The following is a 20,916-nucleotide window of genomic DNA, read 5'->3' as shown; positions in this document are numbered from 1 at the left end:
ACCGCTCACTTCGGCTGTAGCTCACGAAAGCTTATGCTCAAATAAATTTGTTAGTCTCTAACGTGCCACAAGTACTCCTTTTCTTTTCTTTTTTTTTTTTAGCGAATACAGACTAACATGGCTGCTACTCTGAGACCTGTCTATATACACAGAGAACATGAAACAAATAAATTTGTTAGTCTCTAAGGTGCCACAAATACTCCTTTTCTTTTTGTTTAAAGGATAAACATCTATGAGCTCATCTGTAGTTTTAGGAAACATGCCGTTCAACATACTGATCACTTTAGTTGATATTTTTAGTGAACTGTTCTGGAGAGAAAGGATTTGAGTATATATTTCCAGTAGAGAAAGCAAATGTGCACTGCTCATTATTTCAACTGATGATACTTAGCATGTAAATAATAATAAATAACATGTAAATCATAGCATGTAAATAATAATAATGCAAAAAAATAGAGATTTCTTCAGTGCTGCAACCATTTCAGGAGTTTCCACTGGGCACAGGTTCCTGAGTATTCTTCATTGTCCTGCATCATCCCACAACTGTTTTTGAAAACTGTCCCTGCAGAAGAATCTTGCAAGGGAGGATCATGCTTTGGCTGCTATTGGTAAACATGCATTGCTTCAGCTGTCCAGTAGCCACAGCAAAATAAAACTGACCAGCATTGTATCAGTTTTCATGCCTTCCTTGCTGACAGTTCTGTGAAGGTACTGCAGGAACAGCAGCACAAGACACAGAGGTAGGAAAAGAGGTCACTGATATACACAGGGAAGGGAACTGGCTCAGTATTCAAATGGGACACATTTATTCAGTTAGTAGCTGAAGGATCCTCAAAAATAAAATAACCTCTCTCCACAACCTGAAATTTGTCAGTCCCTCCACTTAGAATCATAGAATATCAGGGTTGGAAGGGACCCCAGAAGGTCATCTAGTCCAACCCCCTGCTCGAAGCAGGACCAATTCCCAGTTAAATCATCCCAGCCAGGGCTTTGTCAAGCCTGACCTTAAAAACCTCTAAGGAAGGAGATGTCTTTATCTAGGAAGATTTCCCCAGATATTCAGGTGTACCCCCAACATACAATTCCAATGTGCAACTGCTGAGAGGACCAACAGCTTCTTATTCCTAATCTTTGCTACAATAAATTAGGAAGGGTGGAAACTTCCTGAGTTTTAAAATAATCCTGGTAGTAGTTCAGTGAAGACAATAATTCCAAATAATTGGTACATGCAACTGACATAGAATATGAGTGGAAATTAGATAGGGGTTTCTCAATGTTCAGTTTAGCTATGTAATAGTTCAGAGAAATAAATCAGATGTTAGCACATTCCGCAGTCTTTTATGACACAGTTCCCAGCCCATTAGTAGGTTGTTTAAAAAGAATAAACCCCACATGAGAGGTAGAAAGGCATCTTACCTGCTCCCTCTCAAACTTCTTGGAATAAGAGAAAATAGCTGAAGATAAGGATGATTGAAAACAAAAATTACATCACTACAGTTAGAGATGAGCCGAAATAAGGGAGGGCCTGTAGTTTGCAGAACTTTATTGGCTAGGATTTGGTTTCATAAAAACCCCAAACCAGGGTGATGGTTCAAATATGCGGCCAACTGCTTTGAATTCCCCAAAGTTTGGGTGACAGGGGAAGAGTTAATGGCAAAGCAAACACCCGTGTCTGTCCCCTTGTCTAGGAAGTTGCAGTAAGAAGCATCACAAAATCAGTTGTGGTGCGGGAGAACGAGGAGGATGATGAAGCAGAGTTTGGAGAAGAGGATCTCTTTCACCAGCAGGTAATATGATGTGAACCATTTGTTTAAACTCAGGCTATTCTCCCACTTCTCCTCACTTGTGCCTGGTGAATTGGGTTAGATTCAAGCATGGAATGGTGCGTCTTCCAACAGCGTTTGCGAGCTGTGACCCTTCTGATCCCAGCTTTTGGAATAGGTTCCTGTAAACGATGTGCCCAAGAGAGCATTCTGCAATCCCTGCTCCTGAGCTCTTAACTTCAGGAACTGATGTATCCTGTTGGGCCCCACGAGATGCACTGTAGGCAGTGACTGCTGGCAGGTCAGGGTGCCATAAACTTTGGGACATAATCCTGGTGCTAATGGATTTGCAACAGCAGTGTTTCTGAGAGATGCTGTGAGCAGAGTGATAAAAATCAATGATTTAAAAAAAAATGGATTTTTTTATTTAAATCAGATATTTTTGATAAAATGCTTTTTGAGTAAAAAACCAATCTAAAGATGGTTTTAATTAAGATACATTATAGCTCAAAGATATTTCATTACAGAATAGGGATTATAAATTCTAATTCTATAGTATGAGACAATATATTCATGTAATGTTTAAGAAAAGGTTTGTAAATGAGTTCCAATAGTTCATGGATTAGGGACCCAATCTTACGAGGTTCCACAGACTTTTCTGTCTACCCAATGGGACTCAGTGCTCAGTCTAGAAGATATCATCAGAGATGCTTAGTTTTGCAGTTCTCAAACTGTGGATTTGTGTCTCCAGAGGTAACCTTTATATCAATTTGACTTAAATCATAAGAACATAAGAGTGGCTATACTGGGTCAGACCAAAGGTCCATCCAGCCCAGTATCCTGTCTACTGACAGTGGCCAATGCCAGGTGCCCCAGAGGTAGTGAACCTAACAGGCAATGATCTAGTGATCTCTCTCCTGCCATCCATCTCCACCCTCTGACAGACAAGAGGCTAGGGACACCATTCCTTACCCATCCTGGCTAATAGCCATTAATGGACTTAACCTCCATGAATTTATCCAGTTCTCTTTTAAACCCTGTTATAGTCCTAGCCTTCACAACCTCCTCAGGCAAGGAGTTCCACAGGTTGACTGTGCGCTGAGTGAAGAACTTTTTTATTTGTTTTAAACCTGCTACCCATTAATTTCATTTGGTGGCCCCTAGTTCTTATATTATGGAAACAAGTAAATAACTTTTCCTTATTCACTTTCTCCATACCACTCGTGATTTTATATACCTCTATCATATCCTCCCTTAGTTTCCTCTTTTCCAAGCTGAAAAGTCCTAGCCTCTTTAATCTCCCCTCATATGGGACCCATTCCAAACCCCTAATCATTTTAGTTGCCCTTTTCTGAACCTTTTCTAATACCAGTATATCTTTTTTGAAATGAGGGGACCACATCTGTATGTAGTATTCAAGATGTGGGTGTACCATGGATTTATATAAGGGCAATAAGATCTTCTCAGTCTTATTCTCTATCCTTTTTTTAATGATTCTTAACATCCCGTTCGGTTTTTTGACTGCCGCTGCACACTGCATGGACGTCTTCAGAGAACTATCCACAATGATGCCAAGATCTATCTCCTGATTAGTTGTAGCTAAATTAGCCCGCATCATATTGTGTATATATATAGTTGGGGTTATTTTTTCCAATATGTATTACTTTACATTTATCCACATTAAATTTCATTTGCCATTTTGTTGCCCAATCACTTAATTTTGTGAGATCTTTTTGAAGTTCTTCACAGTGTGCTTTGGTCTTAACTATCTTGAGCAGTTTAATATCGTCTGCAAACTTTGCCACCTCACTGTTTACCCCTTTCTCCAGATCACTTATGAATAAGTTGAATAGGATTGGTCCTAGGACTGACCCTTTGATCCCTGTCTTTTAACCAGTTCTCAATCCATGAAAGGATCTTCCCTCTTATCCCTTGACAACTTAATTTACGTAAGAGCCATCGGTGAGGGACCTTGTCAAAGGCTTTCTGGAAATCTAAGTACACTATGTCCAGTGGATCCCCCTTGTCCACATGTTTGTTGACCCCCTCAAAGAACTCTAATAGATTAGTAAGACATGATCTCCCTTTACAGAAGCCATGTTGACTTTTGCGCAACAATTTATGCTCTTCTATGTGTCTGACAATTTTATTCTTTACTATTGTTTCAACTAATTTGCCCAGTACTGACATTAGACTGTAATTGTCAGGATCACCTCTAGAGCCCTTCTTAAATATTGGCATTACATTAGCTATCTTCCAGTCATTGCTATAGAAGCTGATTTAAAGGACAGGTTACAAACCATAGTTAATAGTTCCATAATTTCACATTTGAGTTCTTTCAGAACTCTTGGGTAAATGCCATCTGGTCCCGGTGACATGTTACCGTTAAGTTTCTCAATTAATTCCGAAACCACCTCTTGTGACAATTCCTCAGATTGGTCACCTACAAAGGACGGCTCAGGTTTGGGAATCTCCCTAACATCCTCAGCTGTGAAGACTGAAGCAAAGAATTCATTTAGATCTCCACAATGACTTTATCCGTCTTTAAGTGCTCCTTTTGTATCTCGATCGTCGAGGGGCCCCACTGGTTGTTTAGCAGGCTTCCTGCTTCTGATGTACTTAAAAAACATTTTGTTATTACCTTTTGAGTTTTTGGCTAGCTGTTCTTCAAACTCCTCTTTGGCTTTTCTTATTAAATTTTTACATTTAATTTGGCTGTGTTTTATGCTCCTTTCTGTTCTATCCTTCCGATATATATAGTGTCGCATTGATTGTCCTCACTCCACCAGGTTTCTGTGATGTCTATTATATCAATATCCTCCCTTAACATGAGGCACTCTAGTTCACCCATCTTATTATTTAGACTTCTAGTATTTGTGTACAAGCACTTTAAAAACTTGTCATTGCTTATTTGTCTGCCCTTTTCTGAAGTGTCACCTTCTTTATGTGAATGTTTCTTGTCTGATCTGGCCCGTACTTTATCTTCTTCCATCCCCTCCTCCTGACTAAAACCTAGTCAAATCCACCCTGGCCGTGAGGGTTGGTGATAGCGTAAACTCCATAGAACAAAGAAACATCTTTATTGCCCTGTAGATTCCTATTGCTGCTCTTTGGCAGCTGGATGAAATAAGAGCTGGGAAATTGTGTGATCAGTGATTCCCACCAGCATGTGCTGCCTTCCCTACTAGCAGGGATAGCACTAATGTCTGTAGCATCCTTGCTCTAAAGAGATGGGAAGATATTCTGAGAAATATGGCAGTTAATTACAGGGAAATGGACAATCATGTTCCCACTATGGCAGCTGGGCTTTGCTGGGGTGTTTTCCTGCAGGATACAAACGTTACGCATTACATAAACCTGGCTGATCTTGTTAATATCACCTTAAAATTCCAATGCTTTAGAATGAGCATGGGAGAATGAATGGCCAGCAGCTAATGGGGCTGACAGAAGAGAAAAATTTTGTGCATGTTATACTAGAGGGCACTTTCAAACTACTGTAAAATGTTGCCATATATTCAGATTTGATCAGTGGCCATTAGTAGCCTCTGTCACAATGAACTCAGCAGGCTGGGCCAATGCAATTTTAAAATCAACTTCTGGACACTTCTTGGTTTCAAGGAGATTGAATTCAGAGAGTGGAAGAATCTGAAAACAAATGTACAGTGTTGTGTGTTTTGTATCCGTAGAAGCATGATGCCAGGATACAGCTCTGTGCCAGATATCTGGTCGAGCTTCATTGGTGTGTGTTTGTGCATTATTAGACTGCATTTAGAGGAAGGATAATACAGTTCTAAAGATGGCTCAATATCACACTTCTTCCCTCCTCTCTGCCAGTGTGAGTTAATAGCAGGGAACTTTGCCAGCACTGCTTCTTGCCATACTCCCAGCATGTTTAGTGATAGCCCCCACTGGGGGTCTATTTGGATTAGGAGAAAGATGCTTTTTAAACCAGTATGATACCTGAGCCTAGGTTACAACATGACCAACTAGGTGCCAAATGGTGTTTCAAGTCATGTTAGCTAACTTGAGTTATCTTTTGTACTAGTCAAGCCAGGACATGAGGTGCTTGTGGCCTGCTATCATTCTACTGTGCACTAACTAATTTCTTTGTTCTCCTAGGGGGATCCCAGGACAACATCTAGAGGATGTTCAGTGATGTGAAAAAAACATTATTATTTGCTATTTTTTCCTTTCTTTACTTTTATTTTTGCTATTTTTTTCCTCCAGAGCCACTGAAAACTATTTTTATATGTATCATCTGATTTCTTTAAAAGTTTACTCCTTGGTACATTTTTATAGAAAATTTTAATCAAGCAAAACTGCCAAGATTTTTAAATAGACTTCTTTATCCTCCCCCCTACCCACTGTTGGAATATTGGATTATTTCCCCACCATTAAAACTTTTGTCATATATTCAAACCTGCAGTAGAATGAATTTTAAGCTAAAATGGGACAGGACTCCTTGAGTGTAGGGTAAATATTAGGGCTGTCGATTAATCACAGTTAACTCATGCGATTAACTAAAAAAAATTAATCTCGATTAATCGCACTGTTAAACAAAAGAATACCAATTGTAATTTATGAAATATTTTTGGATGTTTTTTATGCATTTTCAAATATATTGATTTCTATAACACCACAGAATACAAAATATACAGTGCTCACTTTATATTATTGTTGATTACAAATATTTGCACTGTAAAAATGAACAAAAGCAATAGTATTTTTCATTTCACCTCATACAAGTACTGTAGTGCAATCTCTTTGTTATGAAAGTGTAACTTACAAATGCAGATTTTTTTTGGTTACAAAACTGCACTCAAAAACAAAAAAAGTAAAACTTTAGAGCCTACAAGTCCACTCAGTCCTACTTCTTGTTCAGCCAATCGCTAAGACAAACAAATTTGTTTACATTTGTGGGAGATATTGCTGCCTGCTTCTTATTTGCATTTGCATTGACTCAGATGCTGAAAATGAACTTGCGTTGGTCTGCTCTGCTTTGGATCATTATCGAGCAGAACCCGTCATCAGCATGGACGCTTGTCCTCTGGAATGGTGGTTAAAGCATGAAAGGACATATGAATCTTTAGTGCATTTGGCACGTAAATACCTTACAGTGGCATGTGAACGCCTGTTCTCACTTTCAGGTGACATTGTAAACAAGAAGCGGGCAGCATTATCTCCTGCAAATTGTAATCAAACTTGTTTGTCTGAGCAATTGGCTGAAGTAGGACTGAGTGGACTTGTAGGCTCGTTTTACATTGTTTTATTTTTGAATGCCATTATTTTTTGTACATAATTCTGCATTTGTAAGTTCAACTTTCATGATCAAGAGATTGCACTCCAGTACTTGTATTAGGTGAATTGAAAAATACTATTTCTTTTGTTTTTTACAGTGCAAATATTTGTAATAAAAATAAATACAAAATGAAGAGTGTACACTTTGTATTCTGTGTTGTAATTGAAATCAATATATTTGAAAATGTAGAAAACATCGAAAAATATTTAAATAAATGGTATTCTATTACTGTTAAACTGTGCTATTAACCACAACTAATTTTTTTAATCGCTTGACAACCCTAGTAAATATGTCATTCTTTAACCTCAAACTGGTTTTTAAACAACAGATTTAAGGCAGTGTGAACCTGTACAGGGCTTTCGGAGTGCTTCCCACAGTACTGGAGTCATTTAAGAAAATGGTAATATCCTTTTGATATACCGAGTCTTGTATACACTCGGAAAACTATAACCCAGAATTTACCCAGATGCTTCTCCACTAGTGGAAGCAATGAAAGAAGCTGCAGTGTAGAAAGAGAAGGCAAGAGTACCATGGCATTTAAGCCTGTTCCAAGTAGGATTAGACAATGTGGTAGTAAAAACATCTGCACCCTGTCTGCATTATCACTCGGTCATTGTTAACACTGGTGGAGAATGATGGGTTCCAGTTATTCTTGGGCAGGCATAGTCTGAATGTAAGGAGGGACCAAAGCTGAAATTTTTCAGATTTATTTATTGGGACTTTCAGTCATAATTGAGACCCTAATAAATAGTGGCTGCAAGGCTGAAATTGTGATGTACAGTAGCTATGATGATATGAATCATGATCTAACGGATCTGAAGTATTTGGCATTAAACAGAACTTTTGGTTTCAATATTTCAGATTTTAGATGTTAAAATATTTTATTTTTGGCTATGATAAATATTTGATGGTTAAAAAGCAATCGTAAAAAAAATCGCTGCTACATTCAGTTTATTAATAGTTCTGTTGTATGTAAAGAGACATTGTCAAATAGTTTAGGCAACAAAGTATTTGCAAAATGTCTTAGAAGTGTTCTCATGACACTTGCATTTACAAAAACAAAAGTGAGAAGTTTTTGGTTTGGGGGTAAGCAGTTTCTTGCATTGTTTGCAGCAGAAGGTTGTCCAGCCTGACTGAAATGCTTTAAGTAAACAAACACAAATAATGTAAGTATAATGCATATTACAACAGAAGTAAGACATTACTAAAAAAAAAAATTATTTTATCTGGTAATGTCTCTTTAAGCTCAGGTTTCCTCTCCTGTGTTTTTACCAGAGGTAACTTTTGACTACCAGAAGCATTAGGATTCAAGTGGTAGTGAACCTCTATACACTATGAAGTATAATTGACTGCTCCAAAGACTATATTGACTGCAATGTAAGCAGACATTTTTTCCCAGTAGTTGGTCATTTGGATACTATTTGATGCCAGCATAGAACTCAATTGTATTACATGCACACTTGAACTCTGATCTTGTTATTCAAGTAGTTTAGATTCATTACACAAGCTAGAAGGTTTGGATGTTTTCGGTGGCTTTTGGACATTATGTTCTCTGAACAATATTTAGACTGACAGATATAACTTAGAAGGCCAGGTTAGTGGCTTTAATTGATGGCTTTGTTGCAATGCAGGCAGGGTGGGAAAGAAACTGATTTTAAAAAAGGTTATCAACTTTTTCTCATTTAAAAAATGTCAGAGGTGCTAATTTTCTGCAGGTGTTCACAAAATGTTCACCTCAGTAAGGTGATTTAATTATCACAATTAAATACTAGTAAAAGTATTTAGAATTATATTTTAGTCCATTATCAACAGTTCATTGTGAAAAAGCAGTAAAAAGAAATGGATTTTTGGAATAATGTTTCTCTTTGTCCTTGTATTTGGTCATTTTTCTTCCCACTCTGCTGAGTAGGTGGTTGAATATGTAGTAAATCATACCTATCGCTGTAAAATATATATAGCTTAAATTGTGTTTCTCAACCATACCACTACCAATTACCTTTTCTAAATTATTGTTATGCAAATGAATGCAATCAGGGTGAAACTGTTTTTGCAATATACCTTCTAACCACTGGACTCTGTTTCCCTTTCCAACTCTGTTTTCATGATTTACCTTATATAGAAGATACTTGGTTGGTTTTTTTTTGTTTGTTTTTTTTAAGCTCTTTATATATATATTTTTTATATTGGCCAGTATTCAGAGTGCTCATTCTGCTTTGTGGTAGACTTAACTCTTTTAATATTTTAAACTATATAGAATAATATGTAGTTCATTGAAGAATCAGTTGGCTTTATTTAGTGAATTTCCTTGTAAAGTCTGGGCTAGAAGGGCAGCTTGTATCAGAAAAGACCTCATGTGATCTGAGCCATAATTTTTGCAACACCTACTGAATATGAGACTATGCCTTGCTTTAGAGTCTGATGCTTGCAGACCTTTACTACTGGCTGTAGTGCCCTTTACCCTGAACTGGCTCACGGAAGTCAGTGGGACTGACCAAGGTAGTGAGCACAACATCCCCTAGTAAGTGTCCACAGAATTGGGCCCTGAGTTTGGATTTGTTTCCTATGAAACTTCCTAGAAGCTTGTTCAAATGTCAGTGCTGGTACAGGTTTCAGAGTAGCAGCCGTGTTAGTCTGTATTCGCGAAAAGGAGGACTTGTGGCACCTTAGAGACTAACCAATTTATTTGAGCATAAGCTTTCGTGAGCTACAGCTCACTTCATCCGATGCATTTATTTGAGCATAAGCTCACGAAAGCTTATGGTCAGATAAATTGGTTAGTCTCTAAGGTGCCACAAGTACTCCTTTTCTTAGTGCTGGTACAGATTAACTTATTTTGAGTTCTGCACATGCAAGGTTGAAGAGCTTGATGTTTTATGGCCTTTGTTAACTGTAATAATCCTGCCTGAAACTGACACACAAGCTTACACCATTAAGAAGGGCAAAAAAGGCTGCAACAGTGATTTCTGGATGTAAATTGCTTCTTTGCCATGCCATGTTTATGTAACATGTGTGCTTAGAGATGGTGGTGATGTGGGACAATATAAGACTAACCTCCTAAAAGCATCTTTGCTTTGGTGATTGTTACCCCTGCATTTTTCAGAAGGCTACTTAAAATGTAAGAAGCAATTCCTGATTGTAAAGTGCAAGACACAGTGTAAAACTACTGTATTCTCCTTCTTGTTTGCATTAATGTGTCTATTCTGAAAACACCACCTTTCCCATTTATGTTTGACTTGCTGAACATTCAGTCTGATTCTTCCATCAGATTAAAGTAGGCACTTCAAACTGGAAGCATTTTCTGCTATACCAGATCTAAAGCAGCACTGTTGGGTTTTGTGGGGTTTTTTTGGGTATTTATTTTTCTACTTTTTTTTGGCCAATCCCAGTAGTTAGTTAAAGCTTTGTGTTCAGACCAAGTGTAGCTTCTCCCTACCTGGTCATCTTTTTCTGTTAGATCCTGCAGGTGAGCCATTCATGTTGTATGTGGAAGTTCATCAGAATTTCCATAGCAATAGACTAATATTACAAATGCAGGTTTCCTGAAGAAGGCAGAGTTGGCCTGTGAGGGAGAATTGGCCAGTCTAATTATCACAAAATAATTATTTTGCTCTAGCTTTGCCAATATAACTCACTGGTGTGGACATTCTATTCATAGAATCATAGAATATCGGGGTTGGAAGGGACCTCAGGAGGTCATCGAGTCCAAACCCTTGCTCAAAGCAGGACCAATCCCCAACTAAATAATCCCAGCCAGGGCTTTGTTCTGGAAATTCTATTCTGGAATTCAAGTCATTTTATTCTAAATAGAGTATCCACTTAAGGGAGTTACACCGGAATAGTTATAGCTGGTCAGTTTTCCCATGCAGGCAAGCCTTTATTCACTAATAGCAAAGGGAACAGCACTGAAGAGCTGTGTAAAAAGCATGCTGTAAATGCCCCCTCTCCCAGGTTTGCATATTGTGAAGGTACTTGCCGTGGGGGAGGGGAGCAAATCCAGCCCCCTCCTGCATGGCATGGCCATAGAGGAATCTGAGCTCCTGGTGTGACAACATGCAGCGGGAGAGGCATGGCTGCACAGATCCTCCTGTCCCTCTCCTTCCTGACAATCTGCTTCAGGTCACACTTCAGATATTGTGCTGCAGTAGCCTCTGGGAAATGACAGCTCTGCCCAGGCAATGGAACAGCCATGATTCCTCTCTCCCTACACATGCCTAGTACCCAGTCTGGCTACCTGGGCTGGTACAGGAATCTGGATTTGCCCTTGGAAGCATAAAAGAGTTAGAAATGATTTGTAGGTCTTTGATCAGTGTTGCTGTGCCAATGTCTGGGGGTTGGCCAGCATATAGCATGCATTCATAGTAAGAACCAAAAATAGTTTCACAAAGGGGGGGAGAGAAAAGTCAGCTTCCCACAGCCTGAAATGTAGAGGCTAGGTTAGTTTGACTCTGCTGAATGTAATTGCTGTTGGTTACATTACAATGTGAACCAGAATGTACTGTGAAGGGAAATGAATTCAGTATACATGTTTTTTGTTGAGCAACAGGGCACACAGAACCCACAGCATGTACCCAGAGGGGTTTAATGTTCTTTATACACTTTAAAATACTTGCTTTTTAAACATCCCATGTAAAAATCTTTAATCTGAAACCGGTTAGACATAGTGTAGGGGTCCTAGCAATTACTTTGCACCCTCATCCCATCTGAAAGGTGAATCCTTCCTTTCGTAGTCCCCTGTATTAATAGGAGAAGGATAGATAGTACAAGTCGCAGTCTTTTAACAATATAATGCATGCCCTGTAGCCACTTATCTCACTTTCTCAGTCTTAAGCCATTTGATAATTATTTCTATATCTAGTTTTGAAAAGCTAACGTCTAAACAGAAGGCATGTCCATATTGGACACTGGCCTTTACCATTACTGTTGGGCCCAATTCCAAACCCATAAGTTGGAAGGAAACAGCCTTATAGGGACCAGTGAGTGGAAGGATGGTTGGTGATTGCATTTCAAAGCATTGCATTAGCTGAATGTGGAGACAAATTATGTTAGATTTTTTTTTTTTTTTACTGTCTGAAACTTAAAATGGTCTGGGAAACATAATTTCTATTTGCCCTTAAATATGCTTAGCTTTAAAATAATTTAAAGGTGATTTTTATATAAGCCCATATTTACATTCAATTATTATTTGTAAACATAATGCCTTTCTTGAAATGCTAACGTCTAGAGGAAAAAAAAGATGCTTACTTTTGAGAGAATTAGTTCAAAGAAGCACAATGCACTGTATTGACTTTGGGGATAGTAAAAGAAAAATGTCTTCTATTGAATTTCGAAGAATTTATAGTCATGAGTTCATGTAGATTTGATGTAGTCTACATGGTGTAATCTGCTAGGTCGGACAGACATTCTGCTGTTTTTCAGATACCCTGATTGTTACACTAATATTGCAAGCAATAAGCTATTTTAAACAAAGTTTAAGCCAAGAGGCTTTACATTTGGACAAAATGATATTGTCTTGTTTGAACTCTATTTTCGTAACAGTGATGAATTGTAATTTTTTACCAAAGCCTTTTCAGTAGCTCCAGGTCTAGGAGCTCACCTTGATTGACATTTCCTTGGGAAAGTTGCTGTAAAAGAGCTCTTTGATAATGGCTTATTGATTTTTAAATAAGTAATTATGAAAAAAATCTGTTAATTGAAGAAGAGAGAAATAGAAAATGATGGTGTGGAGCATATGAAAACTACACAAAGATCTAGACTTTATCATTTCACAATTTTTTGATTTAAGAATATGCATGCCAGATGTCTCTTTCCATGATTTGTAATATACATTTTCTGACTGGAAACTTTTTTGTACAACATTCTCCAATAAATGTTTTGAATTTTATCTCTTACCTTTTTTTGTTTAAAACAAACCCCATGCAAAGGCTGCCTTGTGTGTCATAACTTGGTGTTATCCTCACGTAAACAAACAGTGAAGAGAGGATATCAGTGCAATATGTTATCCTCTACGGTGTGGTGCAGGGATAAATGAGCCCTTTTCTACTCTGGCATCTGGTTTCCGTTTTCTTTTACTTTGAGTAAATTTAGCACTTACAAAGTGGCATTATAACCCTGATAGCTGTATTCTGCTAAGGAAAGCAAAGAAAAGAGCCTGGGCAATAGTAGCAGTGCAAACTTCCACCTCCCTTTCCCTCATTTCAGGAGATCCTGACCCCACTGGATTTTGTGCAGCGTCTCCACCCTGTTCTGGAGGGATTGTTTCTATTGGCTTCCTGTGATGACCAAAAAGGGGGGAATCATTGGCAGCTCATGTTTTATTTAGGGCTGTCAAACTATTAAAAAAATTAATTGTGACCTTTTTTTTTAAAAGTGATGATCAATTTTAATTGCACTGTTAATAATAGAATACCATTTATTTAAATATTTTTGGGTGTTTTCTACATTTTGGAAAGTGCTGTGTGAATGCCTTTTCTCACTTTCAAGTGACATTATAAATAAGCGAGCAGCATTATCTCCCTTAAATGTAAACAAACTTGTTTGTTCTAGAGATTGGCTGAACAAAAAGTAGGACTGAGTGGACTTGCAGGCTCAAAACTTGCAGGTTTTACATTGTTTTGTTTTTAAGTGCACTTATGTAACAAAAAAATCTTCATTTGTAAGTTGCACTACAGTACTGGTTTGAGGTGAATTGAAAAATACCATTTCCTTTGATTACATATATTTGCACTATAAAAAAAATAATCAAAAGTAATAATATAAAGTGAACACTGTACATTTTCATAGAATATCAGGGTTGTAAGAGACCTCAGGTGGTCATCTAGTCCAACCCCCTTCTCAAAGCAGGACCAATCCCCACTTTTTGCCCCAGATCCCTAAATGGCCCCCTCAAGGATTGAGCTCACAACCCTGGGTTTAGCAGGCCAAGGCTCAAACCATTGAGCTATCCCTTCCGCCCTTCCATGCTTTGTAGTCTGTGTTGTAATTGAAATCAATATATTTGAAAAAGTAGATAAACATGCAAAAATGATTATAATAAATTTAAATTGGTATTCTATTGTTTAACAGTGCAATTAAAACTGGAATTAATTGTAATTTTTAAAAATCAAATTAATTTGTTTTGAGTTAATTGCTTGAATTAAATGCAGTTAATTAACAGCCCTAGTTCTAATGCAGCCTTTGGTCACTACCAACCTGAGTTAGATTTCCAGCTAGTGATTGAGACCACCCGAGCCAGCTGGTTTTAGGCATTGGTTTACACTTCTATTGGCTGCTTTCTCTACTCAGTGTCACTATTGTTTACTGGCAGTGTGGGCCCTTTAGAGGACCTCTGCCTGTACAATTAGCCCAGCTTTTCTCACCATTACCATTTACTATTTATAGTAAACACTTAGTACTTGGCACCCCCAAAGAATTTAATGAGCATTACCTGATCAACTATTCTTCCTCCGGGAGTTAGAAAAATCTCTCTCATTTATAAGTGGGAAGACTGACAAATCACAACTCCTATCTGAATTAATCTAGTTTCTGTTCAGAGCAACATTTCCTAGTTGTTGGATCATGGGACATGGGACACCTGGGTCTATTCTCAGCTCTGCCACTGGCCTGCAAGATATTTTCTTTCTGTGCCTCAGTTTCCCATCTAAAATGGGGATGATGACAAAACTGGGCTGCTTTGTTCTCTGTCTCAAATCTTTGACACAGGTGGGATGCTCCCCTAGCCTGATCTGGAGGACAAGAGACAACAGTTTTAGTGCCTTTCATCTCCCTAGGGTTGCTAATCCTCCAGGATTGTCCTGGATAGGGTTGCAACTTTTTTACTTGCACAAAATTGAACACCCTTTCCCCACCCCCACCCCCACCTCTGAAGCCCCACCCCCACTCGCTCCGTACCCCCTCCCTCTGTTACTCACTTTCCACACCCTCACAGGCTTGCTTGTTTTCAGCAGGCTGGCTCAGGGGTTTGGTGTGTGGGAGGGGCTGAGGGCTCTGGCTGGGGGTGGGGGTTCTGGGGTGGGGCCAGAAATGAGGAGTTCAGGATGTGGGGGGGGCTCTGGGCTAGAGGGTGGAGCTAGCGGATTCAGATTATGGGAGGGGGCTCTGGGCTGAGATAGAGGGTTGGGGTGTGTGAGGCAGTACAGGCTCTTGGCTAGGGGTGTGGGTTCAGGGTGGGGCCAGAAATGAGGGGTTCAAGATGCGGGAGGGCACTGTGGGCTGGGGCAGGAGGGTGGAGTGGGAGTGAGGGCTCTGGTGTGGGGATGGGGCTCAGGGTGCAGAAGGGCTGGGGTAGGGGGTTGGAGTATGTGGGGGGGGTGAGGACTCTGCTGGGGGGTGAAGACTGGCTGAGGCTGAAGAGTTTGGGGTGCAGGAGGGGGCTCTGGGCTGGGGGGGTTCAGAGGGGGATCGGGTGGGGCAGAGATGCAGGCTCAGGGTGGTACTTATCTCAAGCTGCTCCCCAAAGCAGTGGCATATCCCCCTCCCCGACTCCTACACTGAGGGGTAACCAGGCGGCTCTACCCTGCCCTGTCTGCAGACTTTGTTCCCATGGGAACTGCAGAGTTGGGGCGGGGCCTCCCTCAGCCCTGCAGCGCAGCTGACAAGAAGATGCCATGGAACCACAGGACTAAAAGGGACCTGGAGAGGTCATCTGGCCCCGCCCCGCCTCATGGCGGCCTAAGCATTACGTGTAACGTCCCCCGATGAACCCTCCAAAGAACACTGGCACCTGCAATCGCCCCGCTCCAGCCGGGGCAGGGCCCCGAACCCCGGTTGGGAGCGCGGAGCCACCTCTCGCAGCCCTTTGCTACTGGCGGCAGCTGCCAGGGGGCGCTGTGGCGCGGGAAGTCAGGGGCGCCGGCCCCGCGCCCGGGGAAGCTCTCGGGGTCGCGCGACCTCCTGCCCGCCGGACGCAGCGTAGGCCACGCCCTCTGTCCCGTGATGCCGCGGGCGGCAGCCGTAGCGCGGTGCATGCTGGGAGTTGTAGGCCCGGCGGCCTCTTCGTCCCGTGGTGCCCCGCGCGGGCTCTTCAGTTCCGGGCGGGCACGGCGGGCAGGCGGCGGTGCGGGGATGGAGGGCGGGTTCGGCTCCGAGTTCGGGGCCGCGGGGGGGAAGCTGGACCCGGGCCTCATCATGGAGCAGGTGAAGGTGCAGATCGCCGTAGCCAACGCGCAGGAGCTGCTGCAGGTGGGGCGGGGCCGGGCCTGGCGGCGGACTGGGGCGCTCTGGTGGGCTGGGGGGCTCGGGCGCGGGCGGGGCGCCCTGGGGGGGGAGGGGCTGGGGCGCTCTGGGGGGCGGGGCGCGGGCGGTGGGCTGGGGCGCTCTGGGGTGGGAGGGGCTGGGGGCTGGGGCGTGGGGCACGGGCGGGGGGCTGGGGCGCCCTGGGGGGCGGGCGGTGGGCTGGGGCGCTCTGGGGGGCGGGGGGCGGGCGGTGGGCTGGGGCGCTCTGGGGGGGAGGGGCTGGGGCACCCGGGGGGGCGGGGTGTGGGCGGTGGGCTGGGGCGCCCTGGGGGGGGAGGGGCTGGGGCACCCGGGGGGGCGGGGTGTGGGCGTGGGCTGGGGCGCTCTGGGGGGCGGGGGGCGGGCGGTGGGCTGGGGCGCCCTGGGGGGGGGAGGGGCTGGGGCACCCGGGGGGGCGGGGTGTGGGCGTGGGCTGGGGCGCCCTGGGGTGGGAGGGCCTGGGGCCCGTGCTCTGACGCTCTCCGCTCTCCCCAGAGGATGACCGACAAGTGTTTCCGGAAGTGCATCGGGAAGCCGGGGAGCTCGCTGGATAACTCGGAGCAGGTGAAGGGCCGCGCCTCAGGGCTGGTTCCCCGCACTCAGGCCGTGCAGACATCCGGGCTGAGACCCTCCCACCTCACAAGGCCACAGAGCCCGAGCTCTAGCCCGAGCCTGAACATCCGCGTCTTCCAGCCCCGCAGCCTGGGCCCCGTGCGCCTGAGCCGGTGGCGGGGCTCTCGGTGCCCTGTGGACGTGTTCAGAGGCCCCGCGCTGCTTGCGCGCGTCCCCCAAGGCTGCCTGAAGGCCCAGCTCAGCGGGAATGTGGCCGCTGTGCCCTGGAGCCTGTGGTTCTCCGCTGCACGGGCACAGCCCCCAGGAGGTGCCTGCCCAGCCCTTGCTGGGCGCCAGGCCTGGCCATGCCTGCAGCTGCACGGCTCGCTAGGTCACAGCCTCACTGTGATAAAACTGCGGCCCACCTCATTTCAGTGGGGGAAGTGTCTAATTTAAACGTGCCAGCAGGCACTGGGATGGTGTAATCCAGTGGTTTTCAAACTTTTTTCTGGCGACCCAGTGGAGCTGGGGGTGACGGGTTTGCAGTGTGAGATGGGCTCAGGGCTGGGGCATAGGGTTGGGATGCAGGGGTGAGGGCTTTGGGGTTGGGCTGGGTCAGTGCTGGGGGTGCAGGCTCTGGGGTGGAGCTGGGGATGAGGGGTGCAGGAAGGTGTTCTGGGTTTTTGCGGGATTGGGGCTCAGGTCTGGGGCAGAGGATTGGGCACAGGTTTTTCTTGGGTGGCTCTTGGTCAGCAGCGGTCCTAAGGCAGGCTTCCTGCCTGTCCTGGCACCACAGAACGTGCTGTGCTATGGAAGCAGCTAGCAGTAGGTCCGGCTCCTAGGCGGAGGCGTGCAAGTGGCACCACGGGGCTCTCATCTGCAAGCACCATGTCTCCGTCCGTCCCCGCCCCGCTCCCATTGGTCAGTTCCTGGCAGTGCGTGAGGGGAAGCAAGGGCAGCGCACGGGACCCCATGGCCACCCAGCTAGGAGCCAGACCTGCTGCTGGCCGCTTCCAGGGCACAGTGTGGTGTCAGAACAGGTAGGGACTAGTCTGCCTTAGCCGGGCAGCACCACTGACCAGACTTTTAACAGCCTAGTCGGCAGGGCTGGCTAGAGCCACCGTGACCCAGTGCCTTACGTTCCACGACCCAGTATTGGGTTGCAACCCACAGTTTGAAAACCACTGGTGTAATGCCACGTGTCTCATAAGAACAGAAGAGCCTTCATACTGGGTCAGACCAAAGGTCCATCAAGCCCAATATCCTGGTTTCCAACAGTGGCCAATTCCAGGTGCCCTAAAGGCAATGAACAGAACAGGTAATCATCAAGTGATCCCATCCCCTGCTGCCCATTCCCAGCTGCTGGCAAACAGAAGTCTCTGTAGCCTGCCTGGGGGAGGGGGAACTGCTGATCTTTGCAGTGTTGCCCAGAGTGAATTCTCAGAGTTGGGCTGCTTTGTGCTATCTCCCTGAGGCTCTCAAAGCACTTTACAAGGTGAATACCTCATCTGTGTGATGGGAAAAGCTGCTGAGAAAGGAAATGATTTGCCCAAGGTTACTTGGAGAGAGGGAAGGCCAGGGACTCCCTGTAACATGCTTTAGCCAGCTGCCCTGGCACTTGCAATGTTCTGTTGCCTGAACTTTGTGCTTGCTTTGGTGTGGCAGATAGTGCACTGGATCTGGCTTCTGTTCCTAGCTCTGTCACTTGCCTGCTCGGCGACCTTGGGCAAGTCATCTACTCTGTGCATGACTCAGATTCCCCATCTCTAACTTGGGGATAATGAGCTCTGCCCTCCTTGCTAAAACGCTTTGGGTCTGGGATGAAGAGTGAAGAAGCATTATTATTCTATTTCAGAAGTGTATTGCCATGTGTATGGACCGGTACATGGACGCCTGGAACACAGTCTCACGAGCGTACAACTCCCGGCTGCAGAGGGAGAGAGCCAACATGTGACCGGCTTCCAGCAGCCCTGACAACATGCTTCAGTACTGCCCCCTGCTCTGGAAGAGTGACTAGGACTAGCCAGGGTGGCCCCGTGAGAATGAAAGGAAAAGTGGTGGGAGTGAAAATCCCTGTGATTTGGTAAATTTGGCATTTTCATCATGGTAGAGCAATAAAGCCACGTATGGAGCCTCTCCCCGTTATTAGCCTGCGTGAGTTCAGTGTCTGAGTAGTGCAAAATGCAGGCTCAAAGCAGGGAGGGGTGATGGTGCCTGGCCAGAGCGGTGGCTGCTGCCCATTCTGTCAGTGCCATCACCTGCTAGTAGGCTTTGCTTAGTGCCCTGGGTGGAGTCTGAGGCCCAGGGTAGGGGGCTGAGAGACTGGCTAGGGAATATTTTCATTGACGGGTGCCCTATGAAAGGGCTACGGGGGCAGGGAACCCTTCCTGAAAGGCTGCTGAGCAATCCACTTGTCCCGCTCCCCAAGGAAGTGAACGTGAGCCTTATCGGCAGTGCACATCCACCCCTGGACTGCGGGTTTGGTGTCTCTAGTAGGAAGGTTGGTCTCTGGGCTGGGCAGGCAGGTTTGGTGGATTCACAAGGAAATTGTTAGGCAATGGTGTGGGGCTCACTGCTTGCTGCCAAGTATCCCACAGGTGGGAGGATTTCAATACATGGGGATGTTGGATTGTTACAAGAAATAGTCTGGCCTGCCTTGTCTGGTAGTGCATCAGCCCCAGCCCCTGCAGCAGCACTATGCCATACAGCCGCGTGGGCTGCAACCCCAAGAGTTGCTGCCAAATGAGAGATTTGGAATTAAAAATCTCCACCTTCGTCCCAGCATAGAGCTCAGCTGCAGGCCCCCAGCAGCCTGTCCTGGCCAGCCTGTGCTGGCCTTTCCTGCGTCACCAGTGCACCTTGTCCTGGCTCTATGGCCTCTGCTGGCTTCGTTCCATTATTGAGGTGCCTGACAAGAAATCTGCAAGGAAATGAGTGCCAGGATTGCTGGGGGGGGGCGTAGAGAGGGGCTGCGTGGAATTGCGAAGAGCAAAGGTTAAAGGAGCTGACTCTGCCAGCTGGCCTCTTACTGTTTGTTTTTCCCTGTCATGCCCCTTCACTTTCAGTCTTTGCCCTTTGCTTTTCGGGGCCATGAAGTGGGGGCCCTTCCCCACTTGGGATGTGATGAATCTCTGCTCCAAGTATTGGATTAAATACTGTGACCAGCTAATGGCTGCTGGCCCCCTCAGGGCCATCTCTGGGGTTTAGACCACTTGACCAAGGGTTGGATGGTTTCATAGGGGCCCTAAGCCAGAAGCCCCAGAGGGCAGGACCAACAGCTGCCCTAGTCCTTCCAGCTCCTACAGTGCCCTCCTTTTGCTCTTACCCAGTCAGTGGGTCCCCTGAGACTGGTTATTCCTTGAGTCATTGAGAACCTGTGGACCAGGAGAAGGGACCAAACGCCCAGGAACTGTCTGTAAAAATGTCAGGTGTTTTGTTCAGCTTTTTGCCCCAGCTCAGTTGAGGGGGAAGTTAAATAACAACAGAGTGAGGGGAGCTGAGTGCTGGGGCTCTGCAGCGCAGTGCTCGCGGAGGTTCTACTCCGTGTGCTGCTGTGATCCAGAGCCAGGCGGTGGTAGAGCTCTGCGCCACTCCTGGGATTTTATTATCAGCTCAGCCTAACACCCTGTGGGCTTTTTCTTGATCACAGCTGTGCATGGAGCAGATGCCTCCCTGAGCCTTATGCTGAATAGGACCAGAATCACATCTGGGCCTTCACTGGGCCTCAGGGTGATCGTCCTGCTCTCTGGTCCTGCACAGGTGCATTATGGAGTTGTGCGCAGCCTGAGGCTTGTCAGTGTCTTGTGCTTAGGAACACAGGGTTTTCCAGAACAAAGCAGGATTTGTGGGCAGGTGGAGTCTGCCTCCAGGAATGTTTAATAGCTGCTGGGGCCAGCAGAGCCCAACCCACTCTGCTAGGAGATAGCATTGCAATCCCAGAATCCTAGGGCAGTTCCAAGCCAAAAGGATGTTGGATTGTGACCTGGGGAATCATTGCTGCATAAACAACTCAGCAAAGGCTTGAAGTTGCCTTCTAAGCTGCACTAAGGTTAGAACATAACATCTAATGGCAGAAAGGGTTGGAACCAGTCT

General features: G+C 44.7%; 2 protein-coding genes and 1 long non-coding RNA gene across 10 annotated transcripts in view; 2 read left to right on the top strand and 1 right to left on the bottom strand.

The window, feature by feature from the left end:
- The window catches only part of LMNB2 (lamin B2), a 107,620-nt gene extending 101,215 nt beyond the window's left edge, over window positions 1-6,405 (top strand). For both annotated transcript variants that reach the window (XM_073324001.1, XM_073324002.1), the window contains 2 exons: window positions 1,689-1,787; window positions 5,883-6,405. In XM_073324001.1, the coding sequence (XP_073180102.1) occupies window positions 1,689-1,787; window positions 5,883-5,924 (141 nt within the window). In that variant the 3' untranslated portion in view covers window positions 5,925-6,405. The remainder of the gene's footprint in view (window positions 1-1,688; window positions 1,788-5,882) is intronic.
- The window catches only part of LOC140903155 (uncharacterized), a 31,095-nt gene extending 15,087 nt beyond the window's left edge, over window positions 1-16,008 (bottom strand). For 2 of the 7 annotated variants that reach the window (XR_012156170.1, XR_012156164.1), the window contains exons 1-2: window positions 12,952-14,904; window positions 10,496-11,793 (exon numbers count right to left, since the gene is read on the bottom strand). This is a non-coding gene — a long non-coding RNA (uncharacterized lncRNA). Of the gene's footprint in view, window positions 1-10,495; window positions 11,794-12,951; window positions 14,905-15,781 lie in introns of those variants that run through there. The other 5 variants (XR_012156169.1, XR_012156167.1, XR_012156166.1 and 2 more) reach the window with 4 other exon arrangements.
- On the top strand, window positions 15,979-18,960 carry TIMM13 (translocase of inner mitochondrial membrane 13). The gene is made up of 3 exons (XM_073324003.1): window positions 15,979-16,239; window positions 16,768-16,836; window positions 18,680-18,960. Exons 1-3 carry the CDS (start codon window positions 15,994-15,996, stop codon window positions 18,776-18,778), a joined length of 414 nt encoding a protein of 137 aa, XP_073180104.1. The 5' UTR covers window positions 15,979-15,993; the 3' UTR covers window positions 18,779-18,960.
- Window positions 18,961-20,916: the final 1,956 nt, after the last annotated feature.

Source organism: Lepidochelys kempii, chromosome 25, assembly GCF_965140265.1.
Source record: "Lepidochelys kempii isolate rLepKem1 chromosome 25, rLepKem1.hap2, whole genome shotgun sequence".
In the NCBI taxonomy this organism is placed as follows: Eukaryota; Metazoa; Chordata; order Testudines; family Cheloniidae; genus Lepidochelys; species Lepidochelys kempii.
Note: the sequence above shows the minus strand (reverse complement) of the source record. Positions and strands in the feature narration are given on the sequence as shown.

What these genes read in the sequence shown, in the direction of transcription:
- TIMM13 (XM_073324003.1), top strand. Translation starts at nt 15,994, where the DNA reads ATGCCGCGGGCGGCAGCCGTAGCGCGGTGCATGCTGGGAGTTGTAGGC. An exon ending in ACGCGCAGGAGCTGCTGCAG is followed by an intron (nt 16,240 to 16,767) that starts GTGGGGCGGGGC and finishes CGCTCTCCCCAG; the next exon opens with AGGATGACCGACAAGTGTTT. An exon ending in CGCTGGATAACTCGGAGCAG is followed by an intron (nt 16,837 to 18,679) that starts GTGAAGGGCCGC and finishes ATTCTATTTCAG; the next exon opens with AAGTGTATTGCCATGTGTAT.